The sequence below is a fragment of the Poecilia reticulata genome, linkage group LG4 (genome assembly GCF_000633615.1).
Source record: "Poecilia reticulata strain Guanapo linkage group LG4, Guppy_female_1.0+MT, whole genome shotgun sequence".
NCBI classification, from domain to species: Eukaryota; Metazoa; Chordata; class Actinopteri; order Cyprinodontiformes; family Poeciliidae; genus Poecilia; species Poecilia reticulata.
The window spans coordinates 15,916,609-15,937,574 of record NC_024334.1 but is presented as its reverse complement, the minus strand read 5'-3'; the positions used below and the strand labels follow the sequence as shown (position 1 = coordinate 15,937,574).

The following is a 20,966-nucleotide window of genomic DNA, read 5'->3' as shown; positions in this document are numbered from 1 at the left end:
TCCAGGTGGCTACTGCTTTTCCCTGTTAATTACCGTTTCTATTTATTTCAGTGAATGAAAAGGTTTTCTCAGTTTCAGTCTTGGATATTTGGTTAGTTTTGGTTAACTATGGTAACCTTGGCTACTGTATGATAAAATACTCACATGATGAGCAGCAGCTCTGTCAGGAAGCCGAATAGGGCCGCTGCCACTTTAAAGGTGATGGGAGGTGAAGGGTCGTGGAAGGCCGTCATCAGGCAGTGGACCACGAAGGGCGCCAGACCCATCAGAAGCAGCACGGTCATCAGGACAAGCCACGTCTTCCACTGGGAGCTGACCGATCGCCATGGAGACGTCCTCTGCACCTGGTACTGGAGAAGAGAGAGAGAGATGCATCATTACATCATCTCACATGTCTGATTTCACTAATCGCCACAAAAACTTTGTGAACTAAAGGAAGAATAACAAAAGAGGTTTCAAATACAAAAAAAATGTTAACTGTCTGTCAGGACAGAAAGTGCTGGTTGAGATAACTTCAATGTAAGGAAACACTTTTTAAATTTCAACTTGAATATAAGTTTAAAATAGCTCCCAAGTTTAAATTTCTGTACTATAATCAACCACGTGACCATCAACACTCACTGGAATCAGGGTTAGTCTTTTTTAAAGGGTCCAAGATGATATGCAATGTTGTACTCAATGGCTTGCGTCTTGTTAATTTAGATATGTGTGTATATATATATATATATATGATTGGAGGCTCAGTTTGAAACCAAAGTTCAGACAACCTGAACTTATATTTAAGGTGAAACTCCTGCAAGTTTCTAAAGTTTGAATTGTTAAAAATGTAAAGGTCAGTCTGTTACAAATCAGTCAAAAGTTGATGTGAACCCAGTAAAAACAGTCTCGATTAGAGGCTCAGATTAAAGCCTTGTCAACCTGATGGAAATATTTCCTCCCGTTCTTTCATTATATGCATACAGGCAAACAGTATTTTACCGTAAACATACTGAAAAACACTACAGAACTTAATTCGTGTTCAGAGAAATTCACATACATTAATTTTTGTATCTAACAAACATGAAAATCCACTCAGTTATCTGCCCCTCTGCAGCTGGCCTTCATCTGGTTTGTGAATTTTCTTTTGAAAATGTTACCTGCTGCAGTCTATATAAAATCTCAAACATGTCTGAAAGTCAGATTGCATTTCACGTCAGATCCAGTAAATGAAACTAGAGGGTTTCAGAAAAGCCAAGAACTTCATTTTAGGACACGTCAGTTTCAAGGCGTCACATGTGGATGTTCTGCAAAGACAAATTTCTTTTAAGTTACCTTGATGTATGCACAACGATTGATGGTAACAGTTACTTGATTATGGTATAAAATGACTCTGTGTCTGGAAAAATACATAATGTCCCCCCTGACCTCTTTCCACCTCCTTAAATACTCTTTCTTGGAACACCATGCAATTATTTGTGCTTTACAACTTTTTAAAACCTTTTAGGCATTTAATTTTTATAGTAATGCTGCACACACTGATGATGATGGTAATGAGTTGGGGTAACATTTTACGCATTTATTTACAGAAATAAGTTATCCTGCTCATAAATTTAGTTGTGCTTTTATTAGATTGGTAGTTCTATAAAAGATCGACCAATCAAAGCAACATAATGTCACATAAAGTTTGAGTTGTAGTCCTATCATTGGTTACATGACTTTTTGCTAAAGTGTTGGTCTATTAAGAAGATTTTCCGTTTAGTTTTCTAATTCCCCTAATGCCAACCCAAAGAACAAGGAATTGGCTCGCAGTGGGAGTGTTACTGGTTTAACAATATAAATGGATGATCACAGGATTTAATGAATGAGTTTTTGTCACCTAGTAAATTAACTTTTTTCCCCCCAGTTAGCCCAAGGGGGCTGTACTGTGCAGCGATATGACAGCAATGAGTCGGCGAGCAGCGCTGCGCCCCCTGCTGACTATAACACCGAAAATAAAATCATTCTTTACGTCAGGCTGAAAGGAAACTGTTAGATTCCACTCTTTCAATAGACTTGTTCATGATTTACAAAACAGCACCTCACTTCTCATTAACAATAAGTTCATTAACAGATTAAAATTTTCATTTCCCGGTTGCATATTAAGATGTTGTGTTATTGCGGAGGCAGTTTCAAGTGAGGTGGTCCGTGAGTGTTTGTTAGATGGGTCAAGTGGTCCTCACTTGAAAAAGATTTAGAAGGACGACGTCTTTTCTACCAACTTGCACGCAATGACTCTGTTTATCAGTCTGCATGACCTCCAAATACAAGCGAGAAACTTCAAAAGAATTACAAACTACAATCCGCTAATTTAGTCAGAGTGACTAAAATCCAAGGAGGCAAAAAGTTCAGGATCCGTGTGCGATGAAATGTACGAGTTCTTTAGAGCCCACTGACACAGAGCACCGCTGGAGGAGCAAGCCCAGACACAGCGGCCTGAGTAATGAAGATGGATGCATTCTGTTATCAGCCAGCCACTTAGTGGGGCCTGATGTAACCTTAAACATTGAGGATAGCTCAGTTGCACAAAGAATCTAATTAATGAATAGCCGCCATGAAAGAGGTTGAGGCGAGTGTGCATTTGCAGATGAATTCCAGACGCTAATCAAACATTGTTTAAGTGGTTTGGTTTGTCTCCAGAGCAAAGCCATATTTGCCCAGGACTTAAGGCGGTGTTTGCAGGCGGGCTTAATGACTGCATGCATCTTTTAGTGTTTTTTTATGCATGAGTATGTGTTTTTATTCTTGTTTTTTTTTTGTGTGTGTTATATATAACAGTTCTAAACCTAAAGTGAAAGCTGTGTTAGTTTAAATTTATTCCAATCGGGCTTTATTACCGTGGGGTCATGCTACATTGAACAGGAGGTCGTCTTATAGGAACTTTATATTCCACTTTAGCTCTGTAACTCACAGCATGTTTACTGTTTGAAGCTGTAGAGCACCAGATGTTTGACTTGTTTTTTAAATACAGACGGCCAGTGGTCTGGAGCTATTTATGTAAAACGCTCTATAAGTAGGTAGGCGACACGTTTAGTAGTTTAATAAAAATCTCTAAATGAAATTATTATTATCTTAAATCTGTTAGCTGCAGAAGGCTAATGTGAACTAATGTTGCTAAAGTTTGCACATCCCTGTATCTTTTATATATTTTTCACATTTCAAACACAAATCTTGAGTTGATATTTTTGTGATAGACCAATGAAGTGAGGCACATAGTTGCAAATTAGAATGGAAATAATACATGGTTTTTAATATAAAAAAAAAAAAGCTGAAAAGTGTGACATACTTTCATCCATTTTCTTGACACCCTTGTCCCTTAATGGGGTCGGGAGGGTTACTGATGTCCATCTCCAGCTAACATTCCGGGCGAGAGGCGGGGTCACCCTGGACAGGTCGCCAGTCTGTCGCAGGGCAACACAGAGACACACAGGACAAACAACCATGCACACACACACTCACACCTAGGGGCAATTTGGAGAGGCCAATTAACCTGACAGTTATGTTTTTGGACTGTGGGAGGAAACTGGAGTACCCAGAGAAAACCCACTCATACACAGGGAGAACATGCAAACTCCATGCAGAAAGACCGGGGCTGGGAATCGAACCAATAACCTTCTTGCTGCAAGGCAACAGCTCTACCAACTGTTCCACTGTGCAGCCTGGCATACTTTCACCCTGAGCTAAATACATTTTGCTGGCTTTGCTAGGCACTGAAGTTGTTGCTCAGTGTTCTTTGCATAATAACCCATCTTTGTCAGGCTGGACAGATGTTCTGTTAAAACCTCTCAGTTAGATAATAATACATGAATATATTTAGCTATATATTACAGAATCTACACCATTCTGTTATGGTTCAGGTTGTATATTAAGATTATTTCTCCTGATGGAAGATTAACTTCTACATTCTGCTGTGAGGTTAAAGAGTAAGAAGGTTAAAGCTTTTTAGATTTTTGTTTGAAGTAACTTTTGAAAGTCACTTTTCTTCTGTTTCACAATCATTCCCCAGTTTACTCTGGTCTCTCTGTGACGGTGTAGTCGATCCATTACTGATATCCATTATATACTGGATATCAGTCATGCAGACTGATATCCAGTATATTTAAAAAGGAGTAAATTTCCACCAAAAACTCTAGACATTTTCTAAAAATAAAAAAAAGACAATTTCTGAGCTCCAAAAGTCAATTTGGTTTAAAACAAAAACAGAAAAATTGAGATTATTCTCACTCAAATTTTATAGAAAAAAACTTTTTTTTTCTGAGTTTGAAAAAAACGAAAATTTTTGACTTTTTTGAATTTTTTCTCTTCCTAATATGATAAGATGTATTTATCAGATAAAATCCAGCTAATGTAATGGAAATGTATTTCACTGTGATAAAATGTGACAAAGGCTAAAAATGTCTGACCTTTGGGAAAGGACTGTATGTTGGAGCTGATAAAGCAGCTGGAAAACATTTTGTTAATGATAAAGTTAACAACAGCAAAAAAAAGAAAACATTTGTAGCTACATTTTTGAGCCCAACTAAACTGGCTCCCTAACGTTGACTTACTTTCTCTCGTAAAGCAAAGCCAGTTTTTGTAAACTCACTGCTCGGTTATCGTGTTTTGTTGGTTTGTCTTTGCCATCAGAGGGCTGTCTTCTTCGTTGAACTATATTTTCCTCAGCTGAAGAAGAACATCTGCTGTGCAGGTAGCGCATATTCATCAGCTGTCGATTGGGTTTCACAGCCTCTGATTGTCGCAGAGATCATCCCTGGATGCAGCTTGGACTAAAAAGGTAACATGGTAGTGTTTCTACGCCCCCAAATATAAAATAACTATGTGATGCAGATAATGTTTTTCTCCTGAATTGCTGTTGCCTCCTGGATATCTTGGAGAAATCTTTAATAATGTTCAATGTTGCATTTGTTTAAATGATGAGTCAAAAATTCTGGCTGTGACTTTTTGGGGATCGTAATGTCTCCCCTTTGGTTTCACAGTATGACAGCTGCTGCTTATTAATTATCTCCTTTCGTGTGTGTGTGTGTGTGTGTGTGTGTGTGTGCGTGTGTGCGTGTGTGTGTGTGTGTGTGTGTGTGCGTGTGCGTGTGTGTGTGTGTGTCTACTTCTGGACGGAGAGGGACTTGTGAAAATATGCAGAAGTTGTATTTGGGTTGACCAACCAGCTATTAATATTGATTGTATTTGAGTAAATAGTGACCCACTTTTAGAATATGTGGATTTAAATAATCCCGATATGGACGCTTCGCTCCTCTATTGATTGATTGGTTTAGTCTTTAAAGGTCAAAGGCACAAAACATGAGCGAGTAAATAAACAGTGTCAACTTTTAAAGTTATCCAGGGTTTTTGAAGTATGGTTTGAGTCTATGACAACCATAGTTCATATGACATTACTACCAATATACAGAAGAGTGAAAACTCTAAAATTTCACATTACAGAGAAAAAACTAAAATGACTATTTTGTTTCCTCTGACGTCCTGACTGATGCCTTGATTCCGTGGAAAAACACAGTTCTTCAAATTTCTGGAAACAATTTTCTTTTTCCATTCAGGGTAATATAAAATGATTAAAAAGTAATAGGCTATGTCCTTACTTGTGCAGCTCTAATTTACTCTGTTTTGGCCTTGGTGTCACTGAAAGAGGCTCTGTTGTGTGATACAGCACCACATCTTTTCTGGAATGTCTAAAACAGCTGAACTGCTTCCTAGAGAACACATTTTAAATACAAAACGCAATATAAAGGCTCAGTCCAGGTAGAACATTCACTTCATTTAAATGTTTTTTTTTTTTTCAAAGTTATTAGTAACTTTGGATATTATACAAAATTGGCTTTTTTTTTTTAAAGCATGTTATAATGATGTATATTAAAAACAGAGTGTTGCTTTGGCTCATGAATGTCTGAGAAATCCTTGAATCTCCAGTGGCAGCCATTCAGGCGTGCCTTAACGCCTGCTCATACGAAGCACCGCCTATTCCCACTAAGCTCCGCCTCCCCAGCTCAGTTCCTGCCCTATTCAGCTCCACCAGACTAGCGGCAGCAGCAATTAGCAAACTCCTGGTGGAACCGCCCAACTCTTGAGCCAATAATACAAACCAACTCTCAGTCCAACTTTCCTAAGAACAGCTGTGAACGGCCTAATGGAGAAGTATTGTTGTGATGACTCGCTGAAAGGGGAGTGTTGGAAAGAGTAGGAGGTTCTTAAAGAAACAGGCCAATCTCCAGGTGTCAGATGATGCAAATATACATTTCTTTTAATATATGCAGCATTTTCATCACAACTGTAGGTAACATAGTTTCTTGATTTTGCAATAATATACAACTGTTATTATTGTCTGGAAAACACATAATACCTGTCTTTAAAAGAGGTCGTGGCCATTGATGAAAAGAGTTAAACTCTTTACCACTTCAGCTGGGTTAAACCTTTTGTTATCCACTCGGTGAACATCTTTAAAACATTATTTTATGCTATATAAAAATACAACTTTTCCCCCCAACTGTCTGATATTAAATCAGATTCAACTCTTCTTGAAATCTTTTCCTTGCTATCTTTGGAAGTTAGTTTTGTTTTGTTTCAAGTGAACTAACATATTTGCACTAGAAAGTACAGCAAAATTACTTAATAATATTTAGTGTTTTTTCAGTGAGGACAAAGGAGGAAGTTTGTAACTTTGGGGTCAGGGGGGCACTCTGCTGCAAGAGGGACTGGTGCACTTCACAAAATAGTCGGCATAATGAGGAAAGAACATGGAAATATTGAAGATACACCTAAACTTGGGCACAAATTGGTCTTTCAAATACACAAATACCCTCGTAACTCCGCCACATTAGTTATAGTGTTGTAAGGACGACAACATCAACTTTGAAAAAGAAGAGATTTTATTTCACAACTTTGAAATAAAATCTCTTCCTTTGAATTATACATTTTTGTTTGCTAACCTTCTTGAGTTAGAGAACATTTGCAAACATGAGAATTTAAATTCATCATGACTATGCAGCCTGCTGTCAGTAAAGTCAAAGCTGTTGTGTCTACATATGAAGATTTTACACAGAAAATGTTTACAGTCCAGGTTGAGCATACTAGGAATGAGCCAGAAAAATATCCTGGATGAGTAACTAAGTGAAGAACAGAGAACATCCACCTGGTCTGTTGAGGTATGGACAAGGGCTAAACGCACGGCAACTGGTAAATAAAGGTGCTTTGCAGGAAAAAAAACAAAAACAAACAACAAAAAACAAAAGGCCATATATAAAAAAAACACAAGATTCCTTGAAGTTCCAATAAAATCATAGAAACATGCAGACATAATCACATAAAAAGTTAAAACGAAAATTGAACAAAAGACGAAAATCCCTGCAGTAAGAACATGATGGAGACCAATCATTTGAGCAAATTGTACAGAACGAGAGTTTTAAACTTTTACACATGTACCACAATTATGTGCAGAACTAAAGTGGGGAACTCTATGTTCTGCCTCGCAACCTTTAAAAGTTACACATAAAACAAAACCAGAAAGACACGCATGATGAGGACGGATAAATCAGAATATGAGGACTCTGTGCTATCATTAAAGTGTGGGAACATTACTGTTTCTCACTGGAATACAGTGATGTTTGATCTTTGTAGAAAGGCATCATCCAAATTTAAACCTGCAGCTCTGGAACATCTAACCAAATAAGACCAGGACGAAGCCCGATAAATGCCGTAGGAGTCTTTATGGCAACAAATCTGACCATAATGCATTACTGAAAACACCTGTTTTCAACACGTGCTAAAGCTATGCTACATGCTGCACAGTTTCCACTCATTAGCATTTTAGGCAGCAGACTGAAGCAGTTATAAAAAAGCAAGCATGTCCACTTGTCTATGACTTATCCAAAGTGTCAGTATATGCTAAACAGAATGCAGAAACAGCAAGTAAATGTCATTTATTTTATACTTTTACTCTTCTTTTTTTATTTTGTAAGAAATTGTTCTGCTTCACTGTTTACTCTTAAAGTCAAATGTAAGCAAAAATAACATTATTCTACCCAGCAAAAAAAAGGAAGCCCATTCTAGAACTTTTACCAAGAAAACAGGAACATTGTCAGTTTCTTTTAATAAAAAAAGACCTCATTCATATCCTCTAGTGTAACCATGAGTTACTCCATCAGCAGAGATAACAATGCATCTCTTTTGTCTCAGCTTTAGCAAACCTTGGCTCAGCACTGTAAGAAATGGTAACAGATCTGCTAATGTGCTCGTGCTTTTGCTAACTTTTCAAAAATGTTTACCGAATCTAGATTCCACTAAATTAATTTACCAGACAGATTCTAAATTAATAATTTACTTGGCTGCTTTCTAAACTTTCAGTTGAATAAAGTTTGACCTCTGTGTTGAAGTTTTGGTTATCGGCTGTTAAGAAATCTTCAAGCAGTTAGTCGTTTATATTAATGCTCTTATTTTGAAGTGGGTGAAAACTGTTTACGCAGCTGTTCCATTTCCTCTCCTCCGATTCTCTCCTCTCCCCTCCTCAAGGCTTGTATGTTTGCCCTTGACATATTGACATATTACGCCAAGGGCATAATAAGTCTTATCACCTTGATGTCACACATGTAAGTCTACCACACTATACCCAAGAAAGCATTTCTTGTTACGGTACTTCTAACTACTTACAAAGATCCATACTGTGCCTGCAGTAGTGGAGATCTGGAACGCTTTTTTCTATTCTGTTTTGGTGCTTAGTAACCTTTAACTGGCTCTTATGGGCATATCGACAATCTCTTGTTAGATCTCCTGGTTTCAGGTGCAACATAAATTAACTGTGTAATGTGGAAATGCCAGGCCGCTCCTGAGACTCTTCTGTCTGTCTCCCGTGTACATGCCGTTTGTTTGCTAACATCAGGGGTGAAGTTCCACTTGGACAAGACCAAACTCGAAAGTCTATTAACTTATTGAGATTAAATGCCTGATGCCTTTCCTTCCCATTTGCTCCCCCCACCCCGCATGGCCACTTCTCCTGACCGGCATTACACCTCCAAAGCAGAAAGGTGATTGATGAGACCCATCAGGCTGCTCGGAATCTCTCTCATTAGACTCCTTATGCATCCAAGCAGTTTCAACACACACGGAGAGTTGAAAGTAGGGGGTTGGGAGCAAAAGGTTCATCCATTATTTGACTTTTCAGATGATAAGTACCCTTACTAAAATTTTACCCCACGTATTAATCTTCTGGAAGTTCTTTTGAGCTTTTTTGGGGGGGGGGAAACAAGTAACAAGGCGTAAGATTTCTACTTCCTGCGTGCCATGGTTGGTGAAGGCTATTTGTTTCTAAGCGGTTCCATGACTGTTGCGGTGGATCCTCTCATTGACGATTCTCTTGATGACGATGGAAAGACGAAAAGGAAAAAAGTCTTAGGAAATTTATATATACACGCACTGCTAACAGATGTGCTCAATCACATTAATGCAAGTGCAGCACATTATAATGAACTAATTGCCCAGGGAGGCTGGATTCACTACAGTTTCCTGGTGATTGCATCGCTGCAAACAAAGTGAGGTTCCAGCGCATTCAGATAAATAACCTCATTTTATCTGACAATAACTAAGATAAATAGTCTGAACTGGAGCCCTTTATTGAGCTTGTGCTGCAGCTGTTTCATGTTTACTTTTCAGCCCTTACCCCAGTAGGATTTTTTTTTTTTCAGGCAACAAGTTTGATGAATCTAGCAGAGACGATGTTGGAGCAGCATTCAAACATTACAAAGAGAAAAAAGTGTGTAAATATCTGTGGTTACAGCAGAACTATTCACTGAACTACACAAAGTGTAGCAGGATTTTATCAGCTTATTCTATTAGTTAGCACCTTCTAGGGATATGATGAGGTATCGTGGCATAAAGGTAAGAGGTTTAAACTTGACAACTTGTTGCTGTTCACGTGTGAGAATCTTATTTTGAAGGAAAAGGGGAGTATTTCCTGTTTTACTCTGCTGTGTTGTCAGAGGGTGCTCACAAAGCACTTCTTGGGCTGACACACTCAACTGAAAAAGTGCTCTAGTCTTAGTCTTTATGCCAATATATCATGATTTCTGATGATTGTGATGACAACATTTAAAAAATGTCATGTTTTCATCATGTGAAGCATCTTGAAATGCCTTATTGTTGAAATGTGTTACACAAATAAACTTAACGGTCAGAGGAGCTCCATCTGATACGCACCGACCTGCATTATGAGTAATTCAACAAATAATTATTTGCCCACGTGGATTGTGTATGGAATATTGAACTTTCATCTGTATGACTAGGTATGAAAAACAGACTGTGATAAAACTGTCCCTACTGCCTCAAATCCTGCAGTTTCCCAGCCTTGCGGTTCAGTAACATACTCCATCCAGCCATTATAGAACAGAAGCATTTTACACCCTTAATCCCAATATACACACAAACACAATATGAAACACAGTACCGTTAGAAGTGACATGCATACTTTTTTCAGACAATGTGCTTAATTTTGTTATGTTTTGACCCCCGTATAAAGTGTTTTAACTGTGCTGAGCTGTATGTTTCAAAAACTGTTTTTCAATTACAAATGTGCGCAAATCTTTGTCGTTATACGGCTACTGTCTAAAAATATCCCAATTTCAAAATTGTGGTGTTCCCATTAAATAAGAAATGCATTTAAAATCATGTGAATAAGCTTGTTCACATAATAAGTCAGTAAGACTCATGGTGATGACAAATGTAAACACTTCTGAGATATATTCATAGTTCAGTCATGGCGCTAGCGCTCATCATATATCAACCATTAGAGGAGACGTCGGATTCTTATTCAGTTGATAGAGCGACAAGCCCCGCCTACTGGAGAGCGGCTATGTATGCGGCGTTCTGGACAAATTGTAGTCAGCGATTTTACAGAAAAGCTACGGATTCAACACTTTCGAATGACAAACTTTCGATGATGCACATTGTTCAAGGAGGCCAAGTGCCTCCAAATAAGCACCTTCCTGCTGTGAACAAACTGGTTTAAAAATCCACCTCAAAAACTTTTTAGCAAAAAACTTGAGTTTTTTAATTGCTGTGTATCCACGAAGCAAAATTATTCTTCTTTTTTTTTTTTTTTCCAATTTTGAGCAACTTCATGGTCAATAGAAACACAGTGAACCACACACCATTTTCAGGAGTGACTCTGAAATAAAACCTAAATACAAAAAAGCAACTCCAAAAGCTTAAATGGCTGTGGAGCAACGGTACTTGACACGCTATTGGCTGTCGTTTACAAAGCAGCCAATGAAGGCCTGCCGTTTATTTTCCTTGGTGCTAATTGGCTTTACACTTAAGAGCAGAGATGAGGAAGACCATGTTAGCTTCTGAGGTAGCGCCAAGATGGTTTCCTCTTTGAGTGTTAATGCATGGTAAGGCCTGTTTGGTGTTTGAACTATTAAAAAAGGCCGCTATAAGCGTTTTTAGAAGGGGTCTCATGTATTTATGGATTTTAGCTGTTCACATCCAGCTGCTGTCTCTAACCCCCATAGTACCGGAGGTCCACTCTACACCTGTAGGTGTTAGTTCTACCTGTCATAGATCTGGATCAGGCGAAATATCAAAATGAGAGTTAAATCTGGCTGTTTGATCAATCTGTGAAGTACACTGGTGCTGCGTGGGAATGTTGGCAGGCGTCCTGTTGAACGGACGACGGAGGCCATGTCCACATCCTTGTGGGAAAATGCAAGACAGTGCATGCGAGCAGAGCAACAGAGGACGCATTGTGTGAGGGGTTTTGGGTGTCGGAGACAGGAAGAAGCAGACTTTGTCTGTACAGGGTGGGGCTCTGGTCATCTGCCATCGGATAAGATATCCTGACAAGGCAATCGGAGGGAAACAAATTCTGCAGCCACACGGGTACAACGCTCTCCTTCCTCACCCTGATGAGCTTTTGAAAAATGGAGTGCGGCTGAAATTGGTTTTGTATGAGGGGCTCCGGATCTGTCTGTTGTCAGGATTATTGCCACCTGTCTTCATTGGCTGCAAAGGTCTTTTAATTAATCTGCCTCTCCTTCTTAGTGGCCAAAGAGGACAGAGTGAACGTCAAGCTGTCGGCTCCTCTCAGCACCAACGTGTCAGACCTGCTGCAAATAAGCACGTCTGGTTTAGCAGGAGACGGCAGTGATGCAGCAACTCCAGCATCAACAAAATATCTCTTCTTTCATTTTAACAGCAGGGTGATAATTAGGTATCTTATTTAATTTAGGTAATTAAAGTGGGAGGTATTTTTCTTTTTTTTTGATGGATGGTGATTTATAACACTATTAGGGCCACTGCAGATAAAAAATGACTTTGTTTCTGTTAAAATAGCTACTATCCAGAAAAAACAAGGAACCTGTGTGAATTTGAAACAACTTTGAGTTTGAAAACTTGAAAATTTGCTTAAAAAAAACCTTGAATTTTGAGATTAATCTCAGAAAGTTTGCAGAAAACAACTTGGAAATTTGAAGTTTGCTAGATAGAAGCTTGGAAACTTTCTACAAAAATAACTAAAACATTTTTTAGTTATAAAGGCCTAAACTTGTCAACTTTTCAAACTCAGAAATTTCCAAGATTTTTTCTAGAATTATCTGAATTCATCTCAAAACATGTTTTTTCCAAAGAAATTTTTAATTTTTCAGGGTCAGATCAGAAATGTCCCTTGTTTTCTCTAGAAAGTTTCTGTTTTTTATTAAAACATTTTTCTAGAAAGGTTTTGACTTTTCAAACGCTTTTTTTCTCATTTGTTGGCGTAAATGTACTCCATAAAAAAATTTTAAAAATCCATCTACAATGTCCCTAACACGCCGTCGTAATAATTTCGATTCTGGTCAGTGACTCTGCAAACGGAGCTCTTGAGATATTCCCTTTCATCTGAGTGTTAACTTCTGCAAAATAAAAAACCCCAAACTATTTCTACGACACGTTTCCACAGGAAGGTGACCCCGATATCAGCAGATGTGAGCAGAAGCTGTGAGCTATAGGAGCTACAGAATGAGATGCAGCATTGATGGAAGGATGCAGAAGGATTAAAACGGTACTGGAAACCCACGCCAAACTTATCAGTGTAAAAGTGTTATTACACAACCATCAGCTTTGTTGCTGGAGCAGGAGAGGGTAGATGGATTCACAAGCATGGAATACTGCAGGAATCAAGACGGGAGTGTGTTTGGGGGGGAGCACAGCCTCAATAGACTTCTTTCTTTTGTTCCTTGGGGCCTCGTGAGGCGGCTGCAGAGACCTGCCACCGGCCCCGACCTCGCACAGTGTCAGGTTGATCAAGAGTTTGTCGGGTTTGGGGTGGGGGAAATCTGCACCTGTGCGTTCCTCTGAGCGTTGTGATCACTTCGGATTTCCTGGAGTGAAGTTTGAACTTGGCCCCACTGTCTGCGTCTCGGGGCGTGCCCGGACTCGCTCGACGCAGAGAGGTCTGTGTTGTACACACTCTCCGCCGTTTCCTGTGGAATGTAAGCTGCCCGCCGCACGGCGCGGCCGGGTGTTTTGTTGTGGCGCAGGTGCAGTTTGGGAAGCGAGACTGGAAACCACGTCGCAGCACGCAGGTCATTCAACCGCCTGAGAGGTTTCTCGGACTTTTGCCGCAAACATAATGGAGCTTTTTATTTTCCGAACGGAGACAATCAGATAATTCTCATTGCGCTCTCCTCGCCCTGAATGCATGCCGAAACGCTCTTAATCAGCAGCGCTTTTCTATACGTTTGATTAAAGCAAAAATGAGCTGTTGCATCTCTAAGGACTTCTTTTCAAGTGAAGAATACTTTTTCATTTAGCAGATGCTCATATGCGGCACAGCGCCGTTGCCGCCCACAGGTATAATCAAGCAGAAAATTAATAATCCTTCTGCAGGACTACAATAAATCACTGCGCTTTGGACAATTAATAAAGGAGGCGAAGCTCGGGGTGTCTGATTACAATAGTTATGATGCATATCATCAGGACTTAAATCCAGCATTTTACAGTGGAGCTTCAGACACCACTGCACATTACTGATGTTTAAATTGGGAATAAGGGAAGGTCACGGGCCATGAAGGATGTTGTGCATCTCCATCTTACAACTCCGGCCAAACTGCATGTGTTTACTTCCTGCATATCTCATTTATAACCATTAGCGCAGAGTCAAAGCACAGCAAAAGTACGTTCGACTAGGAAATTACCGCAGAAGTCTCAACATAAAAAAATACATTTCTACAGAAGAAACATTAAGTTAAAGTTTGATCCTATAAAGATGCTAGGTGAACATTGTCCAAACAGTTTTAACCATGAGATTTCATTACTGCTTAAGCAAATGTAACAGTATTAGTTGATGTTAACCTTGTTTAAACATCAATAAGCATGGAAACCAATGAAACAGAGCACCATGAACATCCTGTCAGTTTTCAATACATGTCTAGTGTAAAGGCAGAACTTCTCTACATAACACCAACTTTTAGCTCTAGGGTTATGTGAATTATTAAATATCATAAATGATCTAATCTTAATCAGCAGTCTAACCTCAATATTGCAATAACACAGCAAGCTTCATTGTGTTATTTTTTATTAAACAACGATGAAGTCGGTATGAAAACGCAAAAAGACATCTTTGCATTTTATCCGCAGAACTTCAGAAAGGAAATATCAGCCATATGCTGCTAATAAAACGGATTTGAAGTGCGACAATCTGTGTAAAAATGAGGCGTTTTGGCAGCTGCTCACCTGGAGCATACGGGTGGTCGATCAGTGCTGAAGCTGAAAGACATTAGCAACGACCTTCCAGAAGTAGTTACTGCTGCACGTCAACCTCAGAGGAGTTTTAGGGCCATTTTCAAACAATTTAAGAGCACATTTCTATCTCGTGAAAGACTATTTAACAGTAAAATATATCGAACGGTTCCCGGTCCTTTCGGGACCGAATGTCCCGGGATATTCACAGAAAAGCCAAGGCTGCACAATTCTCAGGAAATTAAAATAAAAAAAATAAAGAAAAACAAGAGCTCTATTTTACACTCAGTCAACCTACTGAAGGTCAGAGTGAAACTCAGAACGGACGGATGAGTGTAGTAGATGTTTGGCCGTAATGCACAGCTGCACGTTGTTGATAAAGAAAAAGCATGAGAGCAAATACATGTGACACCAACTCTTACGCATGATAGTCGATGTATAGAGATTCAGTCATTTTTTCCATGAACGTCTCTGTCTACCACAGTTATCTCTTGACATCTGCTAAACAGCAGATGTCATCCCCAAAACGACAACTGGTCTACCACAGAATGAAAAGGTGTGACAATGGCCCTGTCAAAGTCTACACCTCAAAATTATTGTTTGGCTTTAGGAGAAAGGACCATAAATGAATGAAAAACACATGGACTATGTCTGGATGTATAAAACTGTTGACCAGTACATTTTCTTACCTATATAAATCCATTGTTCATATTTCTCCTTTTTTTTAAATAATATTTTTGTAGCTCTAGTGGTCTTTAGTGGAGAGTGGTCAGATAGGAAAGTGGATTGTAAGAAATGGGGAAGACATGCAGCAAAGGTCAGTGGGTCAGGACTCAACCCTGTGACGGCCGTGTAGTGGATTGAGACCTCCATACATGGGTGACGCCCTTTACCCAAGCCTGATGTGGCAAATGGGAGGCAGATGAGAAGAAAATGACGCAATTTTCGTCACCAGTCTACGTCAACGAGAACCGATTTCTGCACTTCATATGACGAATGCGGGAGCTTTAATGCAGTCTTATAAAAGCTGACAAAACGGTCTTTGAGTTTTCAAACAATTATGTCATCATACTAGATATAATGCAATTTTGCAACTCTCATCTCCACGAATCTTTCATGAGCCAGGTGTGCAGACATCTGAACAGCAGCTTCCCTTAGCTTTGACGTAGAGCTTTCAAGAGTCAAGGGGAAAAAAAACACCAAACAGGATCCAACACCTGAGTAGGGTAGTCATCAATGATCGGACATAAACTTCCTCCACCTGACATGTGGTGGGAACAGGATTAGTTACACACACTCATGCACACGCACACACACACGCACACACACCCCCACACACACGCACACACTCAGCCTTGGCTGACTCACAGTTTGTGGAATCACAAAGTAATCTCGAGGCACAGTCACTTAGGAGGCAGCTTGATGATCCCAGGCCAGTGATTTATTCATCTTAGGCACGTTGTGAGGCTGTAAGAATTTGTCAAGTTAGAATCCTAATTAAAACTGTTAATCACAGATTCCTGTTTGTTCAGCACTCGAGTGAGATGAAAAATGTGATCAAATTATTCATTGTGCGCTTTCAGACAGGTGAGCCGGTAGAACCCTGGGCCACACGGTTTGTTTGTTTTTCCTTTCATCTTGAACAGAGTTATCCTGACGTGTTAAGCTAACTTAAAAACCAAAATCAAAGTTTTACGTTTACAAGCCAATTGTTTGGATCACTTTGGATTTGTCTCTTCTCATTCATCCCAGATCTTTAGAAAAATGAAGACTATTTGTAACGTGTTTGTTGAAACTTACACCACACTGTCACCATGTCGTGACAGAATGGAGATCGATAAAAAGAAAAAGGAAAAAATCAAGTTCCTCTGCTTTCTCCCACTGCTAACTAGAAACAACCAATCAGAGCCAGGAGGCGGGTCTTAGCCTGTCATGAATGCTAAGGCTAGTTAGCATAGCCACAGATGACAACAGATTAAGTTTTCCTGTCCTGTAACAGTAAGTTGTTTCTCTGCCAATGGCACATTGAGCAGCAAGTACATGAGGTTTATTGTCAGCACTAAGACCATCCCCCTGGCTCTGATTGGTTGTTTTTGGTCGGGAGCGGTGCATGTCTTCCAGTGGCAGTAGCAGCTCAGAGACGCGGTGGAGGAGATAGATCTTTTCACAGATTATTGGTTGCATATTAAACTGTCACAACATGGTGGCAGTTTTAACAAACGGATAAAAACATGGGAATTTTCAGAATTCAAAAAGTTGAAAATTTTCTAGAAAAAACTAAAACTTTGAGATCAATCTCAAGAAATTTACCATATTCTTATAAGACTTATGTACATACTGCTGCTTTAACCGAATAAGAGTGGCATTATCAGAATGTAGTGAGAGTGAGCCAGCAGCTCAAAAAAAAAAAAAAAAAAAGCTAAATTCCTCCGGAACCTTTTTACATTTTAAAATTCAATGTGATGTATGAGGAATGACACATACTGTAAATGTTGTCTCTGTTTATTGTTTGTATTCGGCTTGTTTGTCTTATTGAAACCTTCAGTTTGGACTGGTTGAATATTTGCACATTTCAACCCCATCAGTCTGAAATCACCACATCAAGCCTCCGCTCCGGGCCAGGTCCTGCTGGGAACTCTCCAGGGACTCCACTCTGGGACTGTGAGGGAGGTGAGAGGAAGGCATGTGGACGGGAGCAGAGGATTAATTGGCCTACTTTCTGCAGCGTGACATCCTTCTTTCCTGTATTCACCAATGAAACAAGGCGTTTTGTTTGTTTGTTTCTTAAACTGAACAAATTTAGGCTGGTTTAAGGAAACGTTGCCTCTCCACCACAATCTGTAAGGAAACAAAACTCTTAACAGCACAGGACATGACGGGCCTCTTACTGTACAGCAAATATATGTGACAGAACAGAGAGATACATCAAGCTATTCTATATCTGTGTGAACCATCTATATAAAGGGTAATAATGGTAATTTTGCTGAAGTCCTTCATGTAACATTGGCTAAAAGTCAATCTAGTGAAATGTAAAACTGCACAAAAGAGCTAAGATTGACATAACTAGGTAAACCTATCTAGGCCATAGTGCACAGCCATTATGCTGAAGCGCACAGGTATGTGAAACTAAATACAGTTACATCAGGAGCACTCATAGTTCCCATGCAGGAGCCCTTATACTGTCTAAAAACATGTCATTAGCTTTAAAAAGCATCAGACTCAAAACACGGTGGATTATCCATCACACACTCACAAAGGTTCATGAAGAGGTTAAGAAAGTAAAGCTATGGCTTCTTCATTTGTCTTTTATTGTCATTTGGAAATCTTATAAATACTTTAACTTTGGTTGAGAGAATAACAAAATGTCTGTCAGGAATGGAAAGGTGCAAATTTACCAAGCGCCACAAAAATAATGCTTTTTTTAATACCCCATGTACATTTTATCAGGTGAAATTTATCATCATAAAATGTTCATTTTAGATCCAAACAAAACAACTTAAACCATGGAATTAACCAACATCCTACAGAGAGAAATAACTCATTATAGTCAAAAACAGGCACAGCCAGTATGAGATTATCATGTTACAATTCAAATACTACAGTTTCATTGTATTATGGTATTAACGAAAATATCCTTACTGTTCAGAAAAACTATCAATTACAGTTATGATGTAGTCTCCCGTCCATTCCCAGTTTAATATTCAAAGATTTTTCTATTTGTGGATTGTTTTTTGGAGCATATCTTAAATAATCAAAAGAAATATCACAGTGGCCCGATGCTAATTAGCAAGCTATTCGCCAACGTTTGCAAAGCAGCCAATCCAGGAGCCCTGTTTGTGTTCCTCGGTGCTGATTGGCTGTATCTCCAAGAGTTGAGATAATGAATAATGTAGATATTAGCTTCTCCTGTGGTGCAAAAACGGTTTCTGCTCAGTGAATGAATGCATATTGACTTATGTTTGATGTTTGCAATATTAAAATGAGCAGTTCTAAGTGTTTTTAGAGGGGAGCTCAAGTATCAAAGTATGTTAGCTTTTTCAGGGCGGCTGTCATTTTGATACCTGCAAATACCAGGACTCCACTGTGTACATAACATATGTGTTATGTACTTTGATTACCTGATAAAAGTAAGCAAAAACAACAAAAGAAATTGGTGGCCTTCATGTGCTTGTGCATAATATTATCCCCTTTTCTTTTGCTGTTAATTAGTCAGGCTGCCTGCTCCGGAAGTCCTGTTGCTGGCATCCTACCAACTCTTGGTTTAAAACAACATTATCTCAATAACAGTGAAAAATAACAGTGATCCTGGTGTTTCCACACCATGACCATAGATGCATTTCTGTTTTTCTTGCTCTGTTCTACCTGCTGCCCAGCAGTGCACAGCACCAGGTCTGGATAAACTCTACGCCCCACATAGTTGGAGAAAACCCCAACACTTCCTAAACCATTCAATTGAAAAGACATTAAACTGCAAAACATTGAAGCAATTTAAAATGTGTGACTTTTTAAAACCTTGTTTCCAGTAATCACTGACATGCTTTAATGGATGCCCAAATGTTTAAAGTTTGCACTTAAGTGTCGGTTGATGCAAATGGGGAATGTGTTGCATAATCCACATACAAACATACAGCAATCTAAAAACACACTGAACAAGGTTACAAAATGATTATATCAGACAGATTTTTACCTCCAGTCTCTCTGCTGGACTATTCTTTCGCACTCGAAAAGCTTCTTGTCCTCACACATACGTGAGCGCTACATGTGCAGCCACTCTTTATGCTGTCAGCTCCTCAAACATCCACTCTGAGTGCTGTTTATCAGGGGAGTCACAGGTTGGTGCTTCTTCTCCTGGTGAATGCAGCTCCTGTAAGGTCAGGCTGGTGTTCTGAAAACCTGTTGTTCTGCTGCGGTTCTGAACGTTTTCTGGAGATCCCTACCAAAACTCACATAAAATCTTACATGATTGTGTATATATTTTCCAAAAGATTTTATGCTAAAACCTATTTCCATGGGTGTTGTTCTCATCCCCTTTTGCTAATTGACTAAAGAAACTAAAATGTGGGAAGGCGACCACTCCAACCAGCATTACTACGAGCGACCTACTGCTGTTGGGTATTATTTACTGGAGTGCAATAAACCAGTGGTCCCCAACCTTTTTATTACCACGGGGTGATGGGGGTGTAAGGTCGCACAGGTCGCACAGACTTTTTTGTTCTCCGTCATTTTGACCGACAGGATTTTAAATAGTCGGACATGTACTATTGTTATTCGTCAAATTATAATCACGTTAACATCAGCTATTTAACCACATTTTTATGCGGTTTAGTTAATATTCACCCAGTTGAACCGTGAATCCAGATCCCATCACACATAAAGTCGATAAACGCATCTAACTTTGTCTCCATAGTGACAAAAAACCAATGACTAAGGCCCCAATAACTTATAATAAAATAAATTAAACGACTCCACTTAAATTACCAGCACTTCACCTGCTGCGGTCTGAACTCAGCTTCACAAATTTCTCCTGGTTCACATCTGCAGAGAAATCTGTGCTGGTTCATCGGGCAGTTGGATCTGTCGCGTTCCAAACCAATCCATTGAACTTTTTGTTTTTTACCCTGTGCGGTCCGGGCATGTGAGGCAGAGCGGGCTTGTAATGTGGGACTCACCTACCGGTCCGGGATAAATCCATTCTCCTGTCTCTTCTCTGGGCCTTTTCCCCTTTGCAAAGAAACTTTGAAAAGACATCTGATCTGCTTCTTACTCATTTTGCTGCCTGTGGGCTCAGTGTTGGCGCGCAAGTAACTGAGAGAATCCGGTTAACAGATTTTCAAAATAAAAGATCCTCTAGACTCAAATAATAAATAAAACGGAAATATTTAATTATTTCTTGCGTGGCCCAGTACCGGTCCGTGGCCCAGGGGTTGGGGACCACTGCAATAAACAATGAGCATTATTATTATTATTACTTATAAAAGCGTCTACAAGATGCTGAAGAATTAATGCATTGCGTGCAAACAGTTTCATTTTGGACATGGAAAAAAAGGCATGTTTGAAATGACCAAAACAACAGAGCAACACAAAGCAACAGCAGCAACATGGCTCTGAAACCAGCCTGCCAGCCTCCAGGTGACAAGACAGAGACCTTCAGGTTCCGACCTTCTGGTTCGTTCAGGTTCAGACCTTCAGGTTTGGTCAGGTTCAGACCTTCAGGTTCAGACCTTCAGGTTCAGGTTCAG

The 20,966-nt window shown here is 39.4% G+C and overlaps 1 protein-coding gene across 1 annotated transcript in view; it reads right to left on the bottom strand.

Moving 5' to 3' along the window:
• LOC103463970 (uncharacterized) overlaps window positions 1-20,966 on the bottom strand; it is a 94,786-nt gene that overhangs the window by 9,467 nt on the left and 64,353 nt on the right. The window contains exon 4 of the mRNA XM_008407747.2: window positions 145-350. Within this exon, the coding sequence (XP_008405969.1) occupies window positions 145-350 (206 nt within the window). The remainder of the gene's footprint in view (window positions 1-144; window positions 351-20,966) is intronic.